This window comes from Peromyscus leucopus, chromosome 5 (assembly GCF_004664715.2).
Source record: "Peromyscus leucopus breed LL Stock chromosome 5, UCI_PerLeu_2.1, whole genome shotgun sequence".
NCBI lineage: Eukaryota > Metazoa > Chordata > Mammalia > Rodentia > Cricetidae > Peromyscus > Peromyscus leucopus.
Window position 1 is genome coordinate 30,342,578 of NC_051067.1, and position 15,032 is coordinate 30,357,609.

The 15,032-nt window shown below is 42.9% G+C and overlaps 1 protein-coding gene across 1 annotated transcript; it reads right to left on the reverse strand.

Annotated features, from left to right (window-relative positions):
* Window positions 1-677: 677 nt before the first annotated feature.
* LOC114701240 (serpin B9-like) lies at window positions 678-14,789 on the reverse strand. Its single transcript, XM_028881259.2, has 7 exons — window positions 14,723-14,789; window positions 10,511-10,688; window positions 9,466-9,603; window positions 8,442-8,559; window positions 6,422-6,564; window positions 4,086-4,241; window positions 678-2,314 (listed from the first exon to the last, which is right to left on the reverse strand). Exons 2-7 carry the CDS (start codon window positions 10,676-10,678, stop codon window positions 1,910-1,912), a joined length of 1,128 nt encoding a protein of 375 aa, XP_028737092.1. The 5' UTR covers window positions 10,679-10,688; window positions 14,723-14,789; the 3' UTR covers window positions 678-1,909.
* Between the last annotated feature and the right edge of the window lie 243 nt (window positions 14,790-15,032).

Consider the following 15,032-nt stretch of genomic DNA (forward strand, 5'->3'; position numbering starts at 1 on the left):
CCAACAGAACCTGGCTTGGAAATAGTTTCTTTAACTTCTGCTTCAAATGGGAATACTTCATTTCTTCTTTTCTTCATTTTTGAGACATGTGGAAGGCCACAGAGGCTTCCTAGTGAGAACTTGCTCAGGTCAGAGAATCTGGGCTTGCTTTACCCAGCAGGGCTGCATAATGGGATGATTTGACCATGGGCATGGTTACCATGTGTTTGGAAGTGTCTACATTTGGCTGTACAGTGTGCATTGATCTTGCAAGGAGGAGATCTTTTGCCTCTCCCCTTGGCATGTTATAAAAAGCCCTTTTCAATAATGGATGAGGCTGTTGGGTATTGACCCAGGTCCTTCCGAAGCTATCCTGTGTTTCTGTCTTTCTTCTGGTTTGCTAGGTCTCTCTTTCTACCTGATATTTTCTTACCCCTCTCTCTTCCTCCAAAGAGGGGGGAGCTGGACCTCCACAGAGACAGCACCTCATGCAGCACAAACCAGCTTCAGGTTTTAGGAAATTGAGAATGACATTGAGCTCCTGATTCTCCTGCCTCTACCTTCTCAGTGATGACATTAACACATGCACAAGTGCACTCGGCAACATTTGCTTTTTTGGTACATCTCTCTCTTTCCATACTTCTGCCTTGGCAATCACACTCTTCAGAGGTACCTTAGTTCAATACAGAAGACCACAGAAAAGTGTCCTGTTGTTTTTATTCTGCAACATTTCATCTCATCTCTACATAATCACAATCCAACATGTCTAGTATTTTGATAGATTTTTTTCCAGAGAACTTTGCTTGATACAAGAAAAAACAAAAACTTAAGGTAGAAGACTTTCTATTTAGTATGTATGCATTTAAAAAAATGTTGAAGCTATTACTCACATTGGTTTTATTGAATAAAGACATCTAGGTTTCTATAAAATTATACTGTATGTGAAACTTCACCGTGAAGAGCATGCCAACTTGTGTGACTCACCACAATTTTCTAACAGTGAACATAATGCTTCCTTATCTACTATAGGTGGCCCAGGATAGGTTATATAGCATAGTAAGATATATATAACCCTAGCCCTTGGTGACCATGGGGTCTAGTTGGGGGATTATCCAAGATGCAGAAAGTTAACAGATAAAATAACCACCATAAGTGGTCCAATTAAAGTTCAAAGTATACACATGATTGGTGAGAAAAATAAATTTGTTTTGAAATGGTGTTTAAAAGCTTCATAGAATTTAACTATAACAGTTAGTCATGGAAAACACAGTAGTCTACAGAAACGTGACTTCTGCAAGGAGAACATGTGATAGTCTAAGCTAGCTGCCATGACAGCTAGATAAATTGAAAACAGATAATAAAGACCAGCTGTTAGAAGACCACACTGCCTGCACATGTCCCAAAGCCTAACACAGTGATGGGCACATACCTGGTGAGTGGTGGACAGTAAAGCAAAATAAAGTTAAACTGGACATTAAGGACCAATCACTAGTAAACTGCAGTGGCTGTCATCATCCACAAAAGCATTTACTATGATGCAAACAGGTTAAGTCAAGTGATAACGAGAGTTGAGCAGCCAAGAAAAACAGTATATAGAGCTGGCATGGATTGTCTGTGCAGTGAGGGGGCATTTATTTAGGGTCACCTTAAAGAACTTTGTAGGCTCTCTTGAGGGAATTGTTTGCCTCCATTGTTGTTTACACAACCAGAAACACAACCACTCTGAGATCCTGTGACCTGGCAAAGGGCACTGATGAATATTAGGATAGGGAAGAGGAATATGGGCATCATAAGATCAGGTTGAAAGGGGGAAAGTGCCCTCATCTTGGAACACGGGTTCAACTTATATGTCCATTCTCACAGGGTTGTAAGAGCTGTCAAGATAGAATAGATTGAATAGACAACTGTTTCCCACATAGTAAATGTGTCTTTATGGAGAAGAGAACCTGCCACAGAACAGGAGGGTATTGGTTTCATTGTGCCTGATAAAGAAAAGGAAGGGGTGGTCAGCACAAAACCTTGGGTCACCACCAGATGAGTAACAGCATATATTTACCATGGTGGAGGCTGCAGCCTCGGTGCCTTCTTCATTGACCTCCACAACACTCTTGTGAACACACTCAGACACACACAAGTTTCTCTCCAGAGACATTCCTGATAAATCGGCCTTGCCCTCTTGGAAGACATCCACCATTCCCAAGTGCTGAAACACAGACTTCATGTCATAATCCTCTTGCAGTTTAAATTTTGGAAGTAAAACCTCAGCTCTAGTGCTCCTCATAAAGTCTGGTTTGGTCCAAGACATTAACTTCTCAAAAGTGAGATTGTTTTCCACCTGACAAAGAAGAATTAGAGACTTTGAGATTCACAGTTGAGTTCTTACCCAGAGGCACATAGACAGTTCACACTCACAGAACCCTCCATCATCCTTCAGGGGGCATGCCTATTCACAGGGATAGACAGTGGGAGGGTCCCACTGTCCTACTAACTTGAGTGAGGCTTCTCTGATCAGCGCGAAAGCCAAGCAGCCCAGGGTTGGGAAGACCTGGCTGTCCTCTCCTAAATAATTTCTGAGACATCTTATATTCTGACATGTGAACATGTCCAGGTGATTATGGTTTAGGTTGTGTTTGCTTTTGTTTTCTTGATCTAGACTTAGTTTTGAAGATAGTACTGCTGTGGGATGGTCTATATGTCAAATTGCTCTGATTGGTCAATAAATAAAACACTGATTGGCCAGTGGTCAGGCAGGAAGTATAGGCAGGACTAACGGAGAGGAGAATTGGAACAGGAAGGCAGAGAGAGACACTGCTAGCCGCCGCCATGACAAGCAGCATGTGAAGATGCCGGTAAGCCATGAGCCATGTGGCAAGGGTTAGATTTATGGAAATGGATTACTTTAAGATATAAGAACAGTTAGCAAGAAGCCTGCCATGGCCATACAGTTTGTAAGCAATATAAGTCTCTGTGTTTACTTGGTTGGATCTGAGCGGCTGTGGGACTGGCTGGTGACAGAGATTTGTCCTGACTGTGGGCAAGGCAGGAAAACTCTAGCTACATAGTACATCATTGCTGTTTTTTTAAAAAAATGAAAAAAATAAGACTTTTGGTGTGAACCACATCTGAAGGAAGGTCTATCTAGCATTGGATTCTATGCATTGTGTGGCCTACTGTGGCTTTTATGTGAAATTTACCCCAAAGGCTCACATACTGAAACCTTATTCTGAAGCTGGCAGCAACATTAGTGATGCATCTATAATTTAGACATGAGGGGTTCTAGCAGAATGAAGGAAGTAGTTACAGGAGGTGTAGCTATGAAGTTCATCCTTGGTCCTTTGCCCCTTTTTCTTTCTCTGCTTCCTGTGTATTAAAAGGTCTGTAGTCTCTGTCATTATGGAAACCATTGATGGGGACAGGTAACTTGAAATGAACCCTCTGAATCTGTGATCTAACATAAATCCTTCCTATTCTGGGTAATTCATGTCAGTCATTTTGTCAGTGACAAAACACTAACACCATAGATGCCACAGTGAGGAAGCTGGATGGGAAGAGCCAGAGGAGCTATTGTGCTTACAAAGATCCCTTAGGTCATGCACACTCCACTGCCCACTGTTCAGAGTATGCCTGGCACACTGTGGGTACCCTGCTGCAAGGAAGACCAAGATGTGTCATAATGCTCTGCCTGACTCTGTCCTCCTCAGCTGCATCCCTCCTCTTCCTCTTTGTTTGGGAAAAGTGCAAACTGTCTATTTTATGTTCTCAGATACTAAAAGAAAATACTAAGGAAGGTCATGATATGGGTTGTCTTTATTTTGGGTGGCTATATACCAAGCCAATGTGTAGAGTTCATTGTCTGAGTTGTCTTCATTTTGCCCTATCAGGTAGCCACCTCCCATTTAGTGATGAAGTTATGTTCTGTGTCAAGGTCACACAACCCACAATGGGAGTCTCAGATACAGCTTTGACCCAAAGCCCAGCACCTGCACTCAGCCCTAAGCTGGGTACCATCTACTCAAATGGCAGTTGCAAAACTGCAAACACAGCTTTCTGTTCTAATGAGAAGGGACACTGGGTTCTTCTCAGGGACATTGAGAGAGGTGCCTCACCTTGCTGAGGTCCACACCATCAACTGGGAGCAGGACTATCAAGCTCAACTCCATGCCATCATAGGGCATCACCAGCATCTTTGCCTCAACTTCTTTCACGTAGGCAAGTTTAAATACGTCTTTCTGATACATCATCTGCACTGGTCTTGTCTCCCTCTGAACAGAAGAATCCAGAACATAAAAGATATTATTGAGAGAGTTCAGAGTGTTTCCAAATGAGTGGAATTTAACAGCAGAAATGTTTTAGCACTCACAATGAAAACACTATTCATGGTACAGTACACACTTAGTCAATATCTATCAGCCTCTTCCTGCTTTCATAAAAATAATAGAGTGCAAGCAGATATATACTGCTGTAGATAGGGTTCTACAGTTGTGATGAAACACCAAAACCAACTTGGGAAGAAAAGGGTTTATTTCATCTTAAAACTCTCAGGTCACATTCCATCACTGAGGCAAGCCAGCAGGAACTCAGGTAAAAGCCACTAAAAAATGCTACTTATTGACTTCTTCCCCATGGATTTCTCAATCTGTTTCCTTACATAGCTCAAGACCATTTGCCCAGGGTTGGTACTACCCAAAATGCACTGGGCCCACACCAATCAAGTATGAAGAAAATGCCTAACAGACTTGCCTCTAGGCCAGTCTCATGGAGGCAATTTCTCAGTGCAGAGTCCTTTTCAAATGTCTCTAACTTGTCTAAAATTGACAAAACAATAACGTGGACAGGAATTAACTCAGGAAAGATGATATGGCATCCGGCAACAAATATGACATTCAAATGTTAATATTTTAAAATCCTGCTTGGGTCTAAAATGTTCCATAAAGGCTCATGATCCAAGGCTTTTGTCCACAGGGTAGCACCATTGGAATGTGGACAAACCTTTAGGAGGTAGGGCCCGATGGGAGTATGTAAAATGTTAGGGGTGGGCCCTGAAGAAGATATTTGCACTACAATCTCTTCCTGTTTCTCTCTATTGCTTCCTGACTGCTGTGAGGCCAACAAGCCCCCAGCATGCATTTCCACCACGCTGTAGTGCATCACCACAACCCAGAGTGATTGGACCAACTGACCAGACTGAAACTTCTGGAACCATGAGCCCAATTAAACTTTTGCAACCACCATATCAGATGCAGGATTTTGATCATTTAAAATGGTCAACAATTATATCTAAGGAAACAGCATATAGATAACAAAAAATTTCCTCACATAGACTGGATTATTTTTGTAGTCATGTCAATGGGGTACAGACATATACATCTTCTCAGAAAATAGCCTGGCAACAGGAGCACACATGCTCAGAGGTTTAGGATGGGTCACAACCTTATAACCCACCACAGAGCAGAGAGCTCCAGAGCACAGACAATAACAGGCTTAGGGCAGAACTCCATTCTGATAGCGCATTACAGAAAAGGGAAATCTTTGTGATGTATTACAGTCTGAGGACCCAACATAGACAGACAGTTCTTGTTAACTCTTTAAGAGTTAGGGGCCATCTGGACAGAATCTAATGAATATTTCTATGATTAATCAGGTTGTTTCTGTTATGATAGTCCAGAGGTATTTTTTAAACACAGATGTGGACTGACCATATGGGAACATTTTAATTACAGTGGTACATTAAACATAAAAATTTGCTGCAGACCACACATAATGAAGATTAAATTACCCAATAAAAGGACTCATTCTTTTACAAAGTTTTTTTTAAAGCACCTGTAATAAAAACATAGTAAGGAGTTTATCATTCATGACACTCCAAAGCATATCAAATTATATTATATAGGTATTGGGTAAATAATTCTAATATCTACTGTAATTCAAATTATACTCCAATTAAGACAGAGATTGTAATCACTCAGTTTCAATATTAGAAAGTGATAAATACAGTTTAATAATGATAAATTACTAAATATTCTTATATTACTTTCTACTCTGCCTCATATTCCATACATACATTATACTATGTTAGCAGCTTAGTTTTGCTATTCCAAAAATTTAAGGAAAATTTAATTTCTAAAATGAGGTAGGAACAATGGTTTTATGAGAAATTACCAGAAGCAGTATGAGCCACCATCAGGATGTAAAATAACACAAGGAGAAAATACTCTTTATTTTTATCATTTTCTACAGAGTTTAACCTTTCGTTCAGAAATATATGTTTGAAATGGTTTTCTGTGCTTTCTCATTTTCGCTTTCTAGGCTGAGGATAAAACCCAGCACCCACACAGGACATGTGATCTCTACCTCTGAGCCCCAGAGCTACACATTCACAATCACATCCTTCCATGCAATCTCTCCACCACACTGGCGTGGACCTTTGGACACTGTTCCTTACCTGGTTTATTTTAAAGGGCATTTCCCTTGTGCGTTCTTTGTCAAACTCTTGTTGCCACTTTCCTTTGAAATATAAGGCGTTGACAAGAACCAGCCTGGTCGCAGAATCAACTGAGCCACCCAACAGCAACTCTGGAATTTTCCCTTTTGAGGAAGCAGAGATTCATTCAGGCTCATGTTATACACATGTGAGAAATGAACTGATCTGACATCTGGGCAGGTCCAAGCATCATGTTTTCAAATTTGTGGAATGTGGATAAACATATTTAAAAAATCAAAACAGCATACAAACACCCATTTTTGACTTGATGTCATGTACACTGGAAGAGCTTGGCAAACGTGTGGATATTGAAAAATTTCCAAGTCTCTCAAGGAAAGCAGGTTTGGGAAAAGCAGAAAGAGTGACTCCAGGATGAAAAACAAAGAAGCAGGATATGTAGAAGGGGTCACAGGGCACCAGACTTTCCACCTGGGTGCTAATGTTGGTTGCCATCTTGATTGGTTCTGGAATCAACCAAGTGACATGTCTCTGGGCAGGTCTGTGAGGACATTTCCCAGAAAGAGTAACTAATGGACAGGACGCTCTTCCAAGGAAGCAAAGGCTTCCTGTGCTGCCCTGATACAAGGACTGAGAGGGAAGCAGCACTGTTTGGTCTGCCTGCCTCAGTCCCTGCTGGTGAGTGCATCGACACTGTTCACATCTCTGCAACTGCAATTTTCAGCTGACACTGGAGCCCATATGGACTAAGACTAGTGACTCTCCAGAAATGTCTAGGCTTTTCATTACCAACTGACTGTTAAGGTCTCCAGCCTCATAGACTGGGCAGCTACCAGTCTCTCAGCCTGTCCATAAGCAGATGGCCAGTAGCTGATTACTCAGCCTGTATTGTGTGTGCCATTCTATTAAATCCCCTTAGTAAAATTCTGTTCCTCTAGAGCACTCTGACGAATACACTGCTGTGAAATACAGCATCTAGTACTCTGTCGTCATGCCTGGCTCTACATACCACAGTATGTCAGACACTCAAGTACAGATACTAGTTTGGAGTATGTATTACTATTCTGCACTTCAGAGTCCCATCCATCCCTAGAGGAAATAATACAGGTTGAAAGACATATTCTCTTTTTCTCTATTAAGGAGTATTCTTTCAATGATCAAGACAATCCTTGCTAATTTATGACATCAAGAGTGCACAAGAAGTAAGGACTCCAACAAGAAATTTAGAAACAATTGCTGTGGCTTTAAGAAAATATTCTCATTCTATTTAGTCTGTCTGTCTGTCTGTTTTCTTTTTCTCTCTCTTCAGCAAAAATAGGAATGTACCTAGTGTTACAGAGGCATCTGAATGGTTTAATTATCAGACAATGGTCTCAATGATCTCCAAGATCAATGCTGGAACATGTCATCTCTGAAATAAAAACAACTAAGTTCAACCCGCATTGAGTCAGTGTAACTGAGCAGCCCTGAAAGAGGAAATCAACTCTAGTTTCATCAAATTAAGTAAGGGATCTGAAGCAGGAAATATGGAAGCAAAAACAGAACTCCTCTTGAGAGGTAAAGGCGGTGGTGTCCAGGGAACACAGATTGTAGGAAGATCCAGCCCAGGACAAGATTATGGGGAACATCTACCCATGCATCTCCATCTTGGAGATGGTGGAGTCACCTGGCCTGCCATTACTGCAGACCATCCATGTCTTCTAAGGTAAACTGTTAGACTGGAAATCAGGCCTATGAGTTCTCAGGAAATTTGTATCAGCCTCCCTCTCCTAGAGAAATACACAAACAACTCTGTTTTTAAAGTCTAAGTGTCTGAGTAAAATCTCCATGAATTCACTGAGGTCTGAATTATATCATTTGACCTAGCTGGTCTGCATCCCTTTGACTCTTTGAAATAACAGTGAAATTATTCAGTGGGGGGGAGGGGGAGAAGGGAAAATTAAGAGGAAGGAGGGAGGGTAGAGGAGGGAGGGAGGGATGGAAAGGACAAGAATGTGGGTGTGAAATAACTTGAAATCCTGACCTTCAGTCTGTTCGGAGACCCACGTGTTGATGTGTTTCCGGGACTCCTCTGCTGCTTTGACAAAGGACAGCTGCTCCAGCTCTGAGTGGTAGAACTGAAGACAGGACTCCTTAAAGGTCTGGAGAGAAACATGTTCAGTGAGGTAACATTGCAAAATATAGTGTCAGCAAGCTTCCCAAACTTCTGATACTGTGGCATTAAAAAAATAAAATACAACCAAAATTAAAATGAGTGTAAATATCACTTTAAAGAACAAACATCTTTTTGTCCTAGGCCTTTATAAATGTCAATAACTAGATATGAATAAATTAAAAATTACATGAATAAGTGAAAATAATAATATTTCTGACTTGGAATATTTCAAGGTATCATTATAGAATTGCGGTCTTTGGGCAAGGTTCAGGAGTTGAGTCTCTCTATGTAGCCTAGGCTGGCCTAGAACTCATGGACTCCTGTCTCAGTATTCTAAAAGCAAGTATTATAGATGTGGACAATCACACTGACTAGAACTTGATCCTTAATTTCCTCAGGTTCTCTAGGGTCCTTTGCTGTGGATATCGCTCTGTATGCTGTTAATGGGTTTCTCTGATTGGTTAATAAATAAAACGCTGATTGAGCGGTAGCCAGGCAAGAAGTATAGTATAGTCGGGATAAGCAGAGAGGAGAATTCTGGGAACAGGAAGGATGAGTCAGGAGTCACCAGAGACACACAGAGGAAGCAAGATGTGAAGGTAGAACTGAGAAAAGGTACCAAGCCACGTGGCTAAACATAAAAAGTTATGGGTTAATTTAAGAGTAAGAACTAGTCAATAGTTAGCCTGAGCTAATGGCTGAGCAGTTTTAATTGATATAAGCCTCTGTGTGTTTACTTGGGTCCAAGCGACTGCAGGACTAGTGGGTGAGAGATTTGTCCTGACCATGGGCCAGGTGGGACACAGGAAAACTTCAGCTACAGTCCTTCAATAGGGATCTATATCAACAAGTATTTGAATATAATTGACATCATTCTATTGATACAACTTACTGGGAGGAATTCACAAGTGCTCTCTGCAAAGAGCCTGTTGGCCATTCTAAGCAAGTATTTTCTGTTGGGCTTGTTCAAGTTACTGAGCAGTCTTTGGAAGGCTTGATGAATGTCTTTATCTGTGTTTAAGCCAAGTGCCTGTGAAGGAAAAGAATAAGATATTATAAGCTCAGTAATGAGATGTTGTGGTTGTAAATATAATTTTCAAACTGAAGAGTTACTCAGGTAGTGAAGTAAGAAAGGCTCAACCTGTGAAGCAGGTTGGTATTAAAACAATTTAAAGCAGGAATTAGCCTTAATTGCTAAGAAATAATTATAAAGTCTATTACTCTAAAAATAATATAGATCTTAGCAACCCATGTTTCAAGTAATTTCAACATCTTTTTTTTTTTCCATTGCAGAATTTGGGACTGACCCTAGCTCCAAACAAATGCTAAGCAAGAGTTTACCAGCTCTACCACTGAGTTATACTAACAATGCCTTCCCTTCACCTTTGAAAAACACTTTACATTTGAAACTAAGTTGCCTTAGCTAGCCTTGGACTTGGGATCCTCCTTCCTCACTCACCTTAGTAGCTGGAATTAAAGCCCTGTGCCACATGGCTAGCATGAATCTATCTGTGCACCATTTTCTAGGTAAGTCTGGACACAATTTTGAGAGTTCTTCCAAGGTATTAGTCTGGAAAGCTCACTGCCCTGAAAGAAGTCTTAATTGGTGGGTCAGGGTAAAGAGATGGCTCAGCAGTTAAAAGCACTGGCTGCATTTCCAGAGGACCTGGGTTTAATTCACTGCCCATAGCACAGCTCTAAACTGCTAAAACTCCTATTCCAGAGGCATTCACATCCTGTAGAGACATATATGTGGGCAAAACACCAGTGTACATAAATTAAAAGGAAATTACTTTTTTAAAAAGTAAATCTTACTGGAGTAGACTGGCTCTTTTCTCTTTATGCCATGACCAATGAAACAGTATGATCCCATTCCTACCCTCCCTTCTCAGCAACTTTTGGCAAGTGAAACAGGTGTGGGGTGACACACAGCTTACCTGAGACATCTGGACTGCAGTGTCTCCCTTTGCCCCCAAGAGGACCATAGCCAGAGCAGAGGAGATGCTCACAGGAGAATAACAAACATTTTTTGAAGGGTTGCTTTCACAGAGCATCTTTAAAAGGTGGATGGCAAAGTTGCCATTTGCTTCAGACAGAGTATTCATGATGCAGGGTCTGGAGACAAAAGAGAAATGGTACTCAACATACACTGAAGGTTCATTGACCTGACTCAGGGGAATCTGAGACTCTACTCTTGGTTCTCATTCAAAGCTCAAAAGTACTTAACATTTTATTTTAAAAATTAATTCTCAGCCACAGTTCTTCCAATTTTAAGGTTATTATCTAAGTGTGGTCATGGCAACAGACCAAAGTAGCATCTGTATCATCTGCATAGGTAGAGGTCAGATCATCAGGACTGCACACAGGACCCAGCTGAGAGAGGTGGCCTCCAGTCTCCTTCCATACACACCAGCTCCTCTCTCTGAAGATGGTGGCCTGGAGGATAAATAGGAGGAGGAGGAAAAGAGGAAAGGAAGAAGAAAACAGACATGAGCATCCAGGTCCTCTAGCCTGGCTTCAGCAAAGCTGCATTCTGTGTCAGCCTGTGAAGACTCCTCTGAGATGTCCAGGTGTGCATTAGACAGAGTCTCTGCATTTGCAGCTGCTACAGGACAGACATGGAGATGCTGAATGAGACCCAAAGACAGGCTGGTGTCACCAGCTCTGCTGTGCAGCAGGGAGCATCCACCTGCAGTGGCTGCTCAGGAGGCCTTGGTCAGGCAATGGCACCAGGCTGTTTCTCTGTGGAGCATACCTCACTCCCAGATGAATGGACAGCTTGGCCCAGACTAAGTGACTGCCCCTGCCACTATGACCCAAATCTAAGTCCCTGTACATCTAACGGCTGTGCTCTGACTGTCATATGACCTTTGAACACTGGAAGTGTGTTCTTGAGTTCTTTCTACAGTGCTTAAATGACAATAAAATAGCCTAGGGAGTCTCAGAACATCACAATCCATACTTCTTCCCTCTCCCCATACAGAAGGACACAGCATCCTGAGAGTGTGTCCAGATCCTGTGACTCTTCTCCATAATTCCCCCAAGGCTCTTCAAGAAAGTTGGGGCAGCTTTATTTAAATGACTGGCCTTCTGGTTGGTCTTCTCATCTGACCCACCATGCCATCCCTACACTCCTGACAATCTTGATGTTCCTTTAAAGTTGCTTCTGAATCCTTGAAGTACCGTTTATTCCACCCAGAAGGTCATCTACCCCCTTTCTGTCACTGAGTTCAAACTACTTAAACTCTGCTCTGCTACCCTAGTGATGCTGCCCCAGCCGGTTCTGTCATCACTCCTAAGTGTGGTCCTTCCTCTTGCTCACTGTGTCTCCACCACACTTGGAGCTCTCTGAAGACACAGTGTAATGACATGGTACAAGGAGGCCTTGATGGGTTGGTGCCTTCAGTAGGTACTGAAGATTGATGTTGTGCTGATACTTCTGCCTCCAATGATGTGGAGACCTGGGCATGGACTGGTCCCTGTCATTTTAAATAGATTCAAAGGCTACTTAGTCTGCACTCAGATATAAGTTATCCTTCTCTGATCTCTGATTCCATTTGACAGCCAGGTTTTGCTTCAGCTGCCTTCTCAGTTCTCTATACAAAATACCCAAGTTTCCCTCTCCCAGGTCTACAACTAGGTCTAGACAGAATTTAACTTGTTACCAGATCAGATAAACTCAAGAAAACAGGTTTCAGTGTAACTTTTTACTATTGGCTGCTCTCAGTATCTCCTGGAGAATTAGACAAAAGAAACATCTTTAAGTTTTGTCTATATGAAGATAGGAAAGCTGTCTCGCTTCTGTTCACTCTGATGATGTTTACCGAATCCTCCCTCCTCCTACACTCAGTCAAGCTCTTCCTTCAGTAAATTTCTGCTGCTTATAAATTTACAGATGTTTCATTGTTCTTAAGCCAGTAAATGTTCATACCTTTTAACCCAAAGTCATAGCCTTTTGCTATGATGCCAGGATGTAAATCTGTTCCAGCTGTCTGACAGATATCTGCAGGCTCCTGGAAAAAGTTCTGTTACTGTGTCAAGACATCTGGTCTGATGAAAACTAACAGTCTCCAGAGCCCATTTTGACCCCACCCATTTTCAAGCTTATTTTGCAGTTTCACTTCTGCCTGGGCTAAGACCAACCCACAGAGAGTCCTCCACATAGACCAGCCCCTGCACCAGCTCCGAGGATGCCAACCACCAACAGAGGATGCCCACTGGGATGGATGCACCCCCACCTCCAGTGAAACAGCAGATTTCATGGCTCATGTACTCCTAAAGAATACATCATCCCTCAATTCACTGCTAGTACCACCTCTCCAGACTCAAGCAGGCACCTACCCAGCAACCAGAACCTGGTTTTGCAAGATGTCCCAATAAAGGGCATATCCACCCATGTGTCTCACTTATTCACCCTTGCCTCTTCATTACAACCAGGCCACTTCTCTGTTCCATTCTTTCTGACAGTTATCTCTCTTCCCGTGGCTCGCCCCACTCATGAGACCAATGGTAACAATCTTTTTTTTTTTTTTTTTTTTTTTTTTGCTCCTAGCAACCTGTAGTTGATATAATATGCACCCAAATAAACTTATCTGGGGGTCAGAGAACAGAACAGCCACAATATTAAGCATATAGGTTAGGCTGCTGTAGCACATGCTACATCCTCACATTCTAGAGGAAGAGATCGGTCTGGATTTTGTGAGCTCAAAGCCAGGCATGGTGACACATGCTTTTAATCCCAGGAAGTGATGGCAAGAAGCAGAAAGGTATATAAGGCATCAGGACCAGGAAACTAGAGCCTTTTAAAGCTTTTAGCTTTTAGCAGCAGTTCAGCTGAGATCCATTCAGATGAAGACTCAGAGGCTTTCAGTGTGAGGAAAGACGATATGCTGAGGAACTGGCAAGGTGAGGTTAGCAGCAGCTTGTGTTCTGTCTCTCAAATCTTCCAGTGTTCACCCCAATACCTGGCCCCAGGTTTGTTTTTATTAAGACCTTTTAAGTTTCATGTTACAGCAACCTGCTTTCTCAGCTCCCTCAAGGAACAGGCCTGAGATCTCCACCACTGAGGTGGCCACAATGACAGCCAGCTGAATGCTCCTTCACTCACACATCCCTCTGTATATGACCCCAACTCCCAACTTCCTCCTCCCACTTTGCCCCACAATCAGCAGGAAGAGGTCTTGAGAATTCAGACCACTTATTCTCCCACTTGCTATACATCACTCAAATTTTTATACTAATCAACATGGGGAATGTTGCCATTCTGACAGTCCCCTTGGAGACCTGCACTGCATCCTGGAATAAATCCTCTTTTAGGGAAAACCCTCCCTTGTTCTTCCTCTTCCCACTTCCTCCCTTTCTCACCATGAGGTGTGCACACCTCCACTTTCCATCTCTCTCTCTCTCTCTCTCTCTCTCTCTCTCTCTCTCTCTCTCTCTCTCTCATTCTTCTTCTCTCCCTCTTTCCCTCTCTTTCTCTCTCTATCTCTCTGTTATGATAAACTCTCTCCACGTGAATGCTGTGCCTGGGGTGTGAGTGACTTTCCAACCTGTGACACCACCCACCACTGCGTCTGTATGGCGTGTCTCCCTCACCCACTGGGACACCAAGGCTCCTACATGCCATGTCATTACACAAGGGACATGTCTGGCCCTCCAATTCTGAGCACCTGGCTAAAGGTGGCATCTGAGGACATCTAGTCACCATGGGACCACTGATTTTATAATTGGAATGAAGAGAGCTCAGATTGGATTAGAGCCTGCTGATCTAAAAGGGCCCAGAAGTAAGAGACATTATTTTGCAGATCCTGAGAAGATGTCAGAGATAATCAAATGGACTATGTTGTAGGATATGAGGGGGAGCAGGAGAGAGGACAGTGGAGAAGGCCCCTGAGACCCTGCAGCACCTACGCTTGACTGAGATGAGTCAATAAAGCTGCAGGACTCCAGCCCTAAGACCAGCCTCACTACCACTGACCGCTGGGCTTTCTAGAGAAGCCCCCTCTGTGAACGCCCACCAGACACCACTTGCCCTCTGTCACTTTTCCTAACACTCAGGTCCTGGGGTTCATTCCTCTGGACTCAGGCTGGACCTTCTAAAGCTGGTCTCTGTCAGTCCCACAGCCCTGGACTGAGACAGTAGCCCTCACCTGCAAACCTCACAGCCTCCCAGTGCAGTGTTCAAGGCTTGATGCTCCTGGAGTGCAGATGAGCAGCCTGTCCTGTTCAGGAAGGCTCTTTATTCACTGCAGAGTGCTGACATCATGCTCAGAGCCCAAGGCCAGAGGAAGAGGGACTGGCTGACCTCATTCAGCTCTGTCCTCTGCAGGGTGGGGATGGGTGGGGGTTAGTGAACACCTGGTCCCTTGAGAAAGAAAAAACTAGTAGGAGCCTTGGGTCTCTGGATGACAGGGCACAAAGGGAGAAGATTCCCAAGGGTGCCAGAGCACCTGGTGGCTG